Raw genomic sequence first — 12179 nt, forward strand, 5'->3', positions numbered from 1 at the left:
TTGCATATACCCCCACTAATATTTGGTAAAATGTGCTTTAGACTAGAAGGTGGGTTACAACTAACGTGATGAGTGTATGTAAACACCTGACCACACCTATAAATAAAATTAACATCGATGTTAGCGACGCTCACTTCCTGTAGATTTAGATTTTATTTATTTTCATAGGTTCATATTATTATTTCTGTTAGTATATATTTTCCTTTCCCCAGACTCGTTTTTGTTTTTGTTTAGTGGAAAGTGAGTGCTAGGATCATTTCTGCTCAGTTTGCAGGTGTAGCGCCTGCTCTTCGCCGTAGGGGGCGCTGTGTACGCATGTGTGCTGTAGTTATTTTTAGAGAAGAAGAAGCTGAAGCCACAACAATAACACACAGGCATTTTCAGGAGCTGAAAATCCTTTAAATGCGACCTTTTCCGCGCGGATTTTCTCGGTGTAACGTTTGCAAACGGTCCGTTTATGTGAAAAGACTCCAAAATAATTCCGCACGAAGGTGAATTTAGGCGCCATGTTGCGTGTTTCAGCGAATAAATAGCATGTCGTTAATGCGAGGCTAGCTGCGCCGTTAGCCTGCGTGCACCGAGCCCGGTTCTGCTGTCGCTATTCCATTTCATGTCACTGCTGTCCGGTACCGCGTGCAGACATGGAGAGTTTGTACAAGCGGAAAATGTTCGCGTCCATGCGGAAAACCAAAGTAGCCGCATCGAAGAAGCGGCAGATCGGTCTGCCCGCCTCCATCCTGGACGACAGTGACGAAGGGTCCTTCTCGTCGTCCTCCTCCTCCGGATCACAGTCTGACTTCCAGAGCTCTCCGGAGGACGACAGCGAGCAGGAGGACCGGGACCGGAGCGAGTCCGGGGGGACCTCCAGCGATGACAGCCGCTCTGTCACCCGCAGGAAGCGCTCCTTCCTGGGAGGCGACGACAGCTCTTCGTCGTCCAGCCGCGGAGACGAAGACGAGGATGAAGAGGACGACGATGACGACGACGATGAGGAGGATGACGACAGAAGTCACACGAAGAGGATGGTCCAGCCGAGGAAGAGGAGCCGGCTGCAGCGGCAGGACGAGTCGGACTCGGACCGCGCGGAGGAGAAGCGGAGAGAAGACGCGGAGAAGGCGAAGAGGAGGCAGAGACACAACAAGCTGCTGGCGCTTTCCCGGAGGATGAAGGCCCGCATCCCGAGCCGGAGGGGGAGGCGCGTGAAGCAGGTACACCTGAGCGTCTGCGTCACACACAGGAGCGCAGGTGGCGCTGCAGAAACACTGAAAGACGAGCAAAAAACAAACAGGGCTTCACCTGTGGGTAAAAGCGCGGGTATATGAGACAATGCTCAAAGGATTCATGTAAGAGCGGTGTTGTGCCAAAAAGTGATCGCCTGCCAAAAACTAATTTCCAATGTTTCCGTGTGTTTTTTATGTGTAATATCTTTACGTATGTTGGTAAATAGACTTCGGTGAACAGGGTTTACAAAGGGCTTATATATAAAATTTAAAAATTACATATTTTTTAAGTATCTTTATAACACTGTATTATTGTATTTACATTATAACCAATCCGGTCCTTTTTGTCCACTTAAAATATGTTTACAGATCTATTCTTATATTTGTTGCAATATCTGCTGTCCAGTTGGCCAGATTACTCTTACAAAAGACATTTTTAATGTCAACGAGATTTTTTTTTTAACTGGATAAATAAAGAATATATAAAAGTCACTGCCAGAAACTGATTGCAGCTTCTACCTTGGTACAGGAATGTTGTTAGTTATTTATACGAGCAATCACTTTTTTGGCAAATACCGGAAAAAATAAATTTTTTTGCAGACGATCATTTTTTGGCACAAATGTATTCACATCAAAGAAAATGTGCTTTCAAAACTTGCACAGGACAAATCTACACGTTAATCTGCAAGAGGGAATAACAGTTAGCTAAACCTGGCAAATTTACAGTAAACTACAAACATTTGCCAAAAAAAGAGAGAGAAAATATTTTTTAAAATGTGCAAATTTACAACACAACAAAAGGTAGATTTATGAGGAAAAAAAACCCTTGGTTCATAAAAAAAGCTAGAAAATGTATTTAAATTAAAGGACTGGCAAGTTTAAGAGAAAAAAATCACTTATGTCAAATGTAAAAAATGTACAAGAAAAAGACTGCGAATGTGTTTCATTTCCAAATGTGTTTGAAAAAAATATTTAAATAAATGTTCATTATCGATTTTTTTTTTTTTTAGTTTTTAGAATAAAAAGCAAAAAAGGCCAATTTATAAGAAAGAAATTACAAAATTTGTAAAACAATTAAATGTATTTACATTAACAAAAACTTGTTAACAAGTTTAATGAAAAAAATTCACTTTTTTGGAGGCAAAAAAGGTAAATTTAAAAGAGAAAACAAACAGATTTATGAGAAAAATAGGGTCAAAGTTCCAGGAGAAAATTAGCAAATTTATAATAACCTTGGAATAAATAAAAGTTGAGAAAAAAATGCAAACAACAAAAAGTGTGCAAATGTGCAAATTTACCGAAAAGAAAACTGAGAAGTTTGCAAGGAACACTAATTTATACTAATGTATTGGCTCATTTCCAATAGATTTCCAAGTTTATAAGAATATATTGCACTTCATAACCCAATAAAGCTTTATACCTCTGTGTGACGAGTAAAATGGGTTTTATTTAAATTGTTTAAGGGCACAGGAGACAAGGAACAGTCTAAAAAAGCAGAGGATGAGGCAGATGGTGATGAAGATGGAGATGGAGGAGGTGAAGAAGAAGAGGACAGAAAGAAAGAAGCAGCAGAGGGAGACAAAGGAGGAAAAGAGAAGGAGGAGGAAGAAGAGAAGAAGGAGGAGGAGAAGTAAGCCTGAGAGACATAATCGCATTTCAAAATGACGTACAGCTGTTTATCTGTACAGGACTAATGGTTATATGTGTTGTTGCTGTGACAACGAACACTTGTAACAAGCAACAAAAAGAAGAAAAGAGGAGGTGGACAGCGTCTCTGACCCCAATGTGAGGTACTTTTTTGCTTCAGATTGAAAATATAAACATTTGCTGATCTGCTGAGCGCTCAGTTTTATTTACATGCTGCAGATGTTTCAATGTTAATCCGCCAACAGCTGGAGGCTCCAAGCACTGCTGCCCTGTATGACATCACAAGCAAAACCATATAATGGTTAAGATGGATTCAACCAGGTGGCCTGCACTATCAGAGTGACTTACGATCAGAGCAACATCTTTATTATAATTTATTAGCTTTTTTTGGTTCGTTGTTGTAACACTAACAGGTTTTGTCTGGGAGTGGTAGCCACAGCCTTCCTGCAGCTGTCCATCTGAAACTCACAGCCCACCAGTGAAAGGAGCAAGTGTTGAATTGTCTGTGGAAAAGTTTATTTTGTTTGTATTCGGGCCATTGAAAGAAAAAAAATGAAAGGCCCTAGTTGTGTGATGTAAAATTCAGGAAAAAAAAGTTTTAAACTTAAAGTTGTAAATTTTGAACTTCATGAAAAAATATGACAAATTTACAATAAAAACATCATTAACACATAATACGTGTTTTTAGAAAACAGCACTTATTTTCAATCAGATAACAAATTATGAGCTTATTTTCATTAGAACGAGTCCTGCAGTAAAACACAGGCCACTACATGCAGCTGGCTGTGAGGTGTGTGCAACGCGTGATTTAAAAAAAACAACAAAAAAAACAACGTACATATTCAATATTAACTTTGCTCGCATGAAATTAGCTTTCTTATAAGATGTGATTTTTTTTTTTTTTTTTTTTTTTTCTCTCTTAACTAAAAAAAAATCAGCTTTTTTCTGGCCCACGTTTGGCCCTCTGGTTGCTCAGTTCTGGCATTTGGCAATCACCACATATGGCCCAGAGGTCATCAACACAGCTGGCAGCTGGCACATGTATGGTGGACCTGGGCAGCCACTGAGTCACAGGCAGATGTGGGCCACACATCTGGGTTATATTTTGCATATTTGAACCGGCAGATGTTTTGCTACTTTAGCCTTAAAAAATACAAAAATGTGCTCATTTCCTGTTGTTTTAGTCACAGCTCTGCCTGCAAGTCCAACAAAAAGCCAGTAAGCAGTTCTTGAGTTCAGCTTGATGAAATTTGTGGCAGCAGATCAGCTGGTGAAGCTAAAACCAGAGCGAAAGCTTTCCTGGATGTGGAGCACAGAAGCTGCTTTCCTTCCTGCAAAAGGGAAGAGCCGCTTAGTGGGCGGGGCTTCCACATCACATCACTGAGTGTAATCGTTGCATTCTGACTGCGTGTGATCTTTCAGAAGCCGACTGCATCTCCCAGAAGACACTGCTGTGAGTCTTTAGTGAATTCTTGATGGCAGTGTTGTGAATATGCTAAAAACTCTGATTTCACGACCCCGGAGGATTCTGGGTATTGGAGTATTTAGAGACATTCAGTAACCGACAGCACTCTGACTTTCTGTTGCACTTTCCTTCTTTTTCTTTCACTCTTTTTTGCTGAGGTTGAGTTTCATTGTTTGACGATCTTTTCTAAGTGTGAAGGCCTCGCAGACCGATTGATTTTTTTTTTCTTGTACAGCAGCTTTTTAATCTGTTGCTTTATTTTTGAAAAAATATTTACATATTTTGATAGTTTTGTCCGTCTGTTCTCTCCAGCCGTCTCTATGTTTCTGTTATTACACCGTCAGCTAAATACCTTTGAATGTTGAATGACACAAGATTTTCGAAAGATTTTCCTGCAAGTTCACTTTGCTGACATAATAATACGTTGTTGCTATCCTTATACTTACTTCCTGGTACACTTGCAGTATAGTGGTTGTCCATAATAAATCACAGAGAAAACCAAATTATTTGTCAGTAACTGCATTAAAAATGCCTGTATCAGTTGTGCAGGTCATGGTAGTCTTGAGTGCTTAAAAATAAAGTAGTTGACAGTACTTGTCTTAGACAGGTGCCACCTTTTGGCCTCAGTGACGGTAATGACACACGCCATTTCTCATAATTTGAACTGGAAAAGCCTCCTGGATGAAAAATGAAAAGTCTAAAGAAACCTAAAGAAGTCCCCGTTGCCCTTTTTTTAACCACTCAAGTCTGCATTAAAAAAGCTCCAATTAGCCAAGGTGATGGTTGCGCAGTTGTTATGAAGGTTGAAAAAACTTGACAGAGTGAAACGGTTTTCTTGTATCAGGCTGCAAAACATGTTTATTTCTGCTGTAAAATTGGACATTTAACATGAGAGTCTGGGGGAGACTGACTTGCTTTTGGATCCTCAAGTGGACATTAGAGGAACTGCAGTTTTGGTATTTAAGCACTGGCTTCCTGGAGTTACCAGGGGTCATCACTTGGTGTGTCATCATGAATGTTTAAGTTGGCACTCTGTTTTTGTTAGATTACCAGTGTTTAAAAGGCCCAAATATATGAGCTCATTGTGGTTTAAGAAGTCAATGAGGTTGTTCTTATGCTACTTTCTGGTACATCTGGAATTCTTTGATAAATCTCACATACATCCTCTGATGCAGAAATCAATTGGGCTTATCATCATGTTTGTGTGCAAAACTGCCAATTATCAGTTTGGCAGAACTTACTGCATTTAAATCAGAAGTATTATGCGATATTCAGTGGCAGCTGTTTAAAACCAAACAAATGACCAAGACTGGTTGTGATGACATGTTGCCCGTACCTCGCGGTGGTCACTTGTTGGTGTTTATTTACTATTTTAAGACTGCTACACTCAACTTTATGGTAGCTTTTTGCCATACAATTCAACACTAAGTAATTAGTAAAATGTGCTTAGTCATAGTCATCAAACAGGCTTTTGGCGTCACCTTATGATGGTAGGGGTGCATTAAAAAAGTTGTGTAAAATACTTTTTTCCCCTTTCTTTTCTTACAATTTCTCTTAGAGCTGACAGTTGAAAAGTCGTGACCTTTAATTTTTAGTTTCCTTGTTTAAAGAAGGCTTGTTTGGGCTTTTTGACAGATAGCACATGGTCCTTGTCCAGGATTTTAACCCGTCATCCAACAGCTACTGGATCACTCCGGTGACCTGTTGATATGATTGTGCATTGTTTAAAGAAACGTGATGACTGTGGCAGTGAATTTCATACAACTGACAGGAAGTATGGACAGAACTATCAAAATAAGAGTCTAACTGTGTAAAATAAAGTAAAATTTGTGTGATTTTTGCCCATGTTTGATCTGAGATTGTGGACATTTCTCCATCAGTAAATTTTGTTTGCAAAAATCAAATGATCCCACCTGGTTCCTTTTTTTTGGTGGGGGTTTCCTGTACATAGAAATGTGGGTGAATTATCCCAAAACTATTTTGTATTTTTCTATTTATTTCTTCCTTTGTAAAGTCTTCTAATAGGCCACAGGCATGTGCTAAAACAAAAATGGACAAATGATGAGAAATTTCTCTTTCCATCCTTCTTCTTAAATCCTCGCTTCTCCTGTTTGTAAAGGTGCATTCACGTGCAGTCGTAATAATAGGAAAAAACACATCATGTTTCTGAACCTCAGCAGCCTCTGTCAAAGTTGGTGAGAAACTCTGAATGTTTTTAAGTTGAGTTTCCAGCTGCTAAAGTTGAACCCACAGACTGTTTGAGAGCCTTGTGACTCTTTTTTTCTTTCAAGATAAGGACACAGTATGATATACAGTGTAGTGATAATACACACACATTATAGGTACTTATCAGTGCTGTGTATTTACCTGTTTTCTGTGTATTCCTGGTCTTTTGTTGCTGTATAAAGCTCTTTAGACCAACCCACGGTGTTGAAAACACCTGTTTTAATAATAAAGTTTCTTCTTTTTTGACTAAGAGATTATGTGTTGAAAGTCTTTATTTATCTAACACATTATGCATGAATCTACAGGGCTGAGCTATGAAATAAAACATTACGTCTTATGGTAATTTCTGGAATAATAAATGAAAGAGGACAAATGCATTATCCTGTATTTGTGAAATTCTTTTGTTACAGCAGTTAAAATAATAATGAAAAATTATAATACAAAATTGATATTTAATTTGGTAAAATGTATTTAAATTGTGCTTTTCTAATGTTTTATAGTCCTTCACATTTACTCTATACTCAACAGAAAATAATTGAGATTAGCACTTTGTGTCAGCTTTTATTTCAAAATGTGTTAGTTAAATAAAATAGACTTGATTTGATTGAAATTTTACATTTGGTATTTAAATTAAGGCTCGTAAAAAAAAAAATAACAGACTGGACTTCCTGAGATATTACAAGAAAGTAACGACAGAAAGCTCCACCAATTAGAGGCGGGGATGCCGGTCAGGTGACTAATTCTTCGCCGCCATCATTGTTAGTGGCAGTGAAGCTTGTGTGGAGGGTGACAAGAAGCACAAGCGGAGCTTCGTGGAGTTCTGGTCCGGCTGTGAGTGAGTGTTGTCCGGATATTCAGCCATGGTTCAGACGTGCTCAGCGTACGGCTGTAAGAACCGCTACCACAAAGACAAAGACATTTCATTCCACAAGTAAGTTAAGTGCCAGTGTGTCTGTGTGTGTGTCAGCGAGCTGGGTAGCATTAGCAGTCCTGACATGGTGGTTGAGCAACGTCCACCAGCCTGCGTTCACTAATCTGCCTCATTAAAGATTAACTGCTCTTCCTCAACAGTACGAAACATGTGGAGTAGGACACGGGACATTTTACGTGTTTCCAGGTTTCACTGCTAAAATCCGGCTACATAAAAGTAAACAGATGCTATTTTTATTTGATTAAATCAAATGTTTTGATCAAGTCTAAAGTCACAAGTTTCTCTATAGTGGCTATACCGAGGCACACAAATTTAGATATTACTAAAACTTTACAGCTGTTTCGCTTTTTAACAAGCCGAATCTATCAGCACGGAACACATTTACTTATAAAGTCTTGGAGTTACATTCTTAAATATGTTTGCCTTTCCGTAAATAAGGGGACAGTAAATTCCTCCAAATTTAACTGGAGTTTGGATTAATGTGTTTATGCTTACTGGCGGGAGTTGATGCGCATTTCTTTAGTCCCCAACTTTAGTCTCAAAACAAGTAACACAAAGGGTTAACGCTCCAGGTTTTTTTGTTTTGTTTGTTTTAGTTTTATTTTTTACCAAAGACATAAAGTTTACTTCATAAGCAACTTAAACTAATTAATTACATTAAAACTGATAACAGAAAATAATTCCCAAATCATACAGAACCGTTATGACATTTACTTCTGTGTATTATTATCACTTGTTTACCAGGTTTCCTCTGGCGCGTCCAGATATCTGCTGTAAATGGGTGGCTGCGATGAGGAGAAACAACTTCAAGCCAACAAAGTACAGCAACATCTGCTCCCAGCACTTCACCGAAGACTCCTTCAAGAGGGAGTGCAACAACCGTGTGCTGAAGGAGAGCGCTGTGCCGTCGCTGTTCACCTTCAACCTCAGCATCAAGGTGACCTGACTAAGGCAGGGCTTTTTTTTTCCAGGAGTCTCCCAAGAGTTTCCAGTCACGTTTTCTTTATTTCAAAATAAGAGCACAGATCTGAGAGACAGCTCAAATTAAGCAGATAGGTTAACTAAGCTAGATAAGTAGATCAGGTTAACTTCAGCTTCAGTCAGTTAGCGACTAGTTAACTCGTGTTTTTCTCTCTAGCAGTCAGAGTCCCTGGAGGATCCCTTCCCCTCTGAGAACCTCTTCCCGCTTTCTCTGCCTCTGACCTCTGAACCAGCGGAGGAGGAGGAGCCTGAGAGTAACCCGCTCGACACCTGCAGCGACACGATGACAACGACCACAACGACGACGGCGGTCTCCTGCGACCACAACTACACGGTAGAGGACTCTGCGCAGCAGAAGAGGCGCATTGAGCTGCTGGAGGAGCAGGTGGAACATCTGAGGAAGAAGCTGAAGACGACGCAGCAGAAGTGTCGGCGGCAGGAGAGGCAGCTCAAGAGGCTGAAGGCCGCCCGGGAGGCATCACCCAGGATGCCCCGTCAGTCGGCGCCGGAGCCGGGCTTCAGTGAGGGATACGTGATTTTGCCGAAACACATCTACCACAGTTTGAAAGGCATCGAGTGAGGCGGAGTGGAGAAGTTTCATCTGCTGCTGAGCTGAAGGACGCAAATATTCACATATCTTTCTATTTTTCGTTTTGTTTTCTAGAGCTCGGGCTGCACTTAAATGACTTCTTAAAGCTTTCGGTTTGGTTTCAAGAGCCAACAGCTCTTCATACTTGACGCACACAGACTGATGGTTCTTGTCACTGTGAGGAAAACAAAGCACAGTTATGCCCCCTCTCCCAAAAAAATAAAAAAAGAAAACTGTTGAACTATTCCTTTAAAGAGAACTGTTCTTCCTGCTTTTTATGTTCTGTCACATATACGAGGTGTTACCACATAAGCTGAGGTGTGATCGTCATCTCTGGATTTTCTTGACTGATTTCGTTGTGCCCTGCCGGAGCAAACAACAGCTTCTGTTTTACACTGAGCTGAATTTCTCTAGGAGGATCATCCCAGTGAGGAGAGCTGGGTCTGCAGCCACAACTGAGCAGTTTTCATCTGAAGAGCCCACGGTGTCGAAGCTCAAAGGTGAGAGCCGAGGCCGTTATGAACCATGATGTTCGGAGGCATCTGAGGTAGATCGTTAGAAGAATCGATCTGAGCCTTTAGGCTTTGAGTTTTGCAAATTAAAGAGAAAAAAAGCTGGTAAACCTGAGAAGAAATAACAAATTTATAAGAGTAAGAAATGGTAAATTTATGAGAAAAAATTGACAAATTCATCAGGAAAATAAACACTTTTTTTCTACTCTTTGATTTGTATGGTGTCATAGATGATATCCTGCTATGGTCATGTTGGGCACAGAAGCCAATACCCAGCTAATCAGAAAGAAAGACTGCTCAAACTCAGAGAGGCTAAAACGCCTCGTTTCAGACAGGATGAACTGAAAACCCGGTATCAAAAAAAGAGAGATTATTTTGAACTGTGACTCATGCAAAGCTGCTCTGAGAGTTTATGAATTAAAAACACGATGCTGGAAATGTGCAGGATAGATCCCCATTAAACAGTCTGCTGTTTAATATGGAAATAAAATTTGACAGTATGAAATGAACTCACTTAAGCTTCTCTGTTTTGTTTTCAGAGTTTTGTTTTTTACTTAAAGGCTGATTAAAGTACATTTGCTGCAAAAGCTTTACATTTTTCAGTGTTTTCTTGAGATGCAAAAACACTGCTTGTTACTGTTGATTTGCAATAAACTGAAGCCATACGAGCAGCTTCTTTGGCTCTTTGTGCTTCCTTCACTGAGGAGGTCATGTGACTGGTTTTGCATGAAATTAGCGGAAGTGAAGCTCAGCCAAACTTGGAAATGAAAAGCGGCTGTTGTGTCATCACAAATGAAATTAAAGTGAATAAAAGAAAAACCAGCAGACATTGTCTTCATGTTCCCATGAAAATATCAGAAAATGAAGCAGATCCAATTCTCCTAGATCCAGGGACTCTGTTCATGTTTGGTGTGGAGGGATTTTCCACCTTTGTAGATGTTTGCAGTCATTCCCATGATGGAAGACTACAAGATCCAAACCCAGAAGGTGGTGTTCCTGATGTTTGAAAATCCTACTTTTGTTTTCCAACATGGAAAACTATCTTTACATTGTTACTGTGGGATAGTTTTTTTTTCTCCCCTGCCCCTGCTTCGTTCGGCGGGTCAGCCCAGCAGACAGCAGGATTGCCCTAACAGCCGTTTAAATGTCACGCGGTACAAAAAATCAAACAGAGAAACCTGCTAGAAAGCCAAAACCAACAGAAAGAAGAAAAACAAAACTCTGATTCTGCCAATCAACAGCAAAAACTTCTCCACAAACAGAAGAGCAAGCACGCAACAGAGAAAGCTCAGAATTCACACACAGAAGCAAAAAACTGTTCTCATTTACACTCAGCTGCATCCAGAGTGCTCAGATATTTAAATAAAGCATCCCACAAAACCTTTTACTCATCCTTTTTTCTTTGCTTATCCTTTCAGTTATTTTTATCTTATCTTGTGTGTGTGTGTGTGTGTGTGTGTGTCACTGAAACGATGCTGTGTGATGCTTCCATAAAGTATCCATCAGGGCTTCCAATAACTGAGCTCACAATCTCATGACTTTGTGTTTGTGTGCATAATATCTTTAGTATATATAATGAAGTAATGTAAACTCTACCTTCATACTATGAATATTTCCAGTCCGTAGGTTGGGGCTAAAATTTTGCACTGATTATTTTTCCAGCATTTCTGAGTCCTCATCAGAGCTATCCAGTAAAATTCACAAAACTAAAACTAAACTACAAAACACAAACAAATGCAAGCATCCTTTTTACAGTTTTTCTGAATTGCTAAAACACATTTCCTAAAATCTCACCTCTTTGTCTCAAAACACTAAACACAAACTCCAAAATTCAAGCTACACACACAAAACCTTCGACTTGTCTTGCAAAACCAAACATTTGACCCAAAACTATTTGAACTTTACTCAAAATCAAGCACTACTGTCAAAAGCCACACAAAACCATCCAATGTGCAAACACAACTTAGCAACAACACTACAAAAATAAATAGAAAACACTGTGAGATAGCTGGAAAATAATATTTATCTATTCATTCATTTATTCTTGTACTCACATTTTAACAAAAAAAAAAGAGCTGCAGTAAAAAAGATATATATACATTAAAAAATTACATATTTTTACAGCATATTCAGATAATTTATTCCACCTCAGCATCCCGCCTTTGTGCTGGGTCAGGCCACAGGACTTCATCCACATCACATGCCATGGTCTCCCTTGCAAGGCAACGAGGAAAGAATCCTTTAGCATGCTGAATTCAGCCCTGATTCCAGTCCTATCTCACCACAAGCTCCATTCAATGCTTGAAGTAGATTTTCCTGTGTGTAAGTCGTATAATTTACATCTCCATGCTGAGAAAACTCCTTAATAGAGTTCAAAAAGGGAGAGTATGGTGGAAGAAACACACTGATAAAATGCTGCTCATTGTGAAACCAATTGCGTATTCTTGGACCTCGGTGAAAGCTCACATTGGCCCAAATGATATGGGATGCTCTGCCTGCTCGCGATCTCTCTAATCAAGCAAAGCATCCCGTAGACCATCCAGGAATGTTACTAGAAGTTCGTTCTTGTACGGCCCAACAGTAACATGACTGTGGAGAACCCCATAGC

The 12179-nt window shown here is 39.7% G+C and overlaps 2 protein-coding genes across 7 annotated transcripts; both read left to right on the plus strand.

The window, feature by feature from the left end:
* The first annotated feature begins 300 nt into the window (after positions 1 to 300).
* Positions 301 to 6810, plus strand: LOC102080580 (ribonuclease E). 3 transcript variants are annotated; one of them, XR_269377.4, is made up of 3 exons: positions 301 to 1208; positions 2684 to 3010; positions 3113 to 6810. XR_269377.4 is itself a non-coding variant. In XM_005470529.4 (2 exons), exons 1-2 carry the CDS (start codon positions 642 to 644, stop codon positions 2852 to 2854), a joined length of 738 nt encoding a protein of 245 aa, XP_005470586.1. In that variant the 5' UTR covers positions 301 to 641; the 3' UTR covers positions 2855 to 6810. The 3 variants fall into 3 exon arrangements, 1 of the variants encoding a protein (XP_005470586.1); XR_269376.4 differs by having other exon boundaries at positions 2684 to 3005; XM_005470529.4 differs by having other exon boundaries at positions 2684 to 6810.
* Positions 6811 to 7174: 364 nt separating this feature from the next.
* On the plus strand, positions 7175 to 10080 carry thap1 (THAP domain containing, apoptosis associated protein 1). Of its 4 annotated transcripts, none has more exons than XM_019361348.2 (4): positions 7175 to 7489; positions 8234 to 8440; positions 8628 to 9046; positions 9135 to 10080. In XM_019361348.2, the coding sequence occupies exons 2-4, from the start codon at positions 8267 to 8269 to the stop codon at positions 9154 to 9156; spliced, it is 615 nt and encodes a 204-aa protein (XP_019216893.1). In that variant the 5' UTR covers positions 7175 to 7489; positions 8234 to 8266; the 3' UTR covers positions 9157 to 10080. The 4 variants fall into 4 exon arrangements, with proteins under 4 accessions (XP_019216893.1, XP_025764721.1, XP_005470585.1 ...); XM_025908936.1 differs by having other exon boundaries at positions 8631 to 9046; XM_005470528.4 differs by having other exon boundaries at positions 7245 to 7489; positions 8234 to 8426.
* The last annotated feature ends 2099 nt before the right edge of the window (positions 10081 to 12179 follow it).

This window comes from Oreochromis niloticus, linkage group LG7 (assembly GCF_001858045.2).
Source record: "Oreochromis niloticus isolate F11D_XX linkage group LG7, O_niloticus_UMD_NMBU, whole genome shotgun sequence".
In the NCBI taxonomy this organism is placed as follows: domain Eukaryota; kingdom Metazoa; phylum Chordata; class Actinopteri; order Cichliformes; family Cichlidae; genus Oreochromis; species Oreochromis niloticus.

What these genes read in the sequence shown, in the direction of transcription:
- thap1 (XM_005470528.4), top strand. Translation starts at nt 7,419, where the DNA reads ATGGTTCAGACGTGCTCAGCGTACGGCTGTAAGAACCGCTACCACAAA. An exon ending in CCTTCAACCTCAGCATCAAG is followed by an intron (nt 8,427 to 8,627) that starts GTGACCTGACTA and finishes TTTTCTCTCTAG; the next exon opens with CAGTCAGAGTCCCTGGAGGA. An exon ending in CACAGTTTGAAAGGCATCGA is followed by an intron (nt 9,047 to 9,134) that starts GTGAGGCGGAGT and finishes TTTGTTTTCTAG; the next exon opens with AGCTCGGGCTGCACTTAAAT.
- LOC102080580 (XM_005470529.4), top strand. Translation starts at nt 642, where the DNA reads ATGGAGAGTTTGTACAAGCGGAAAATGTTCGCGTCCATGCGGAAAACC. An exon ending in GGGGGAGGCGCGTGAAGCAG is followed by an intron (nt 1,209 to 2,683) that starts GTACACCTGAGC and finishes AAATTGTTTAAG; the next exon opens with GGCACAGGAGACAAGGAACA.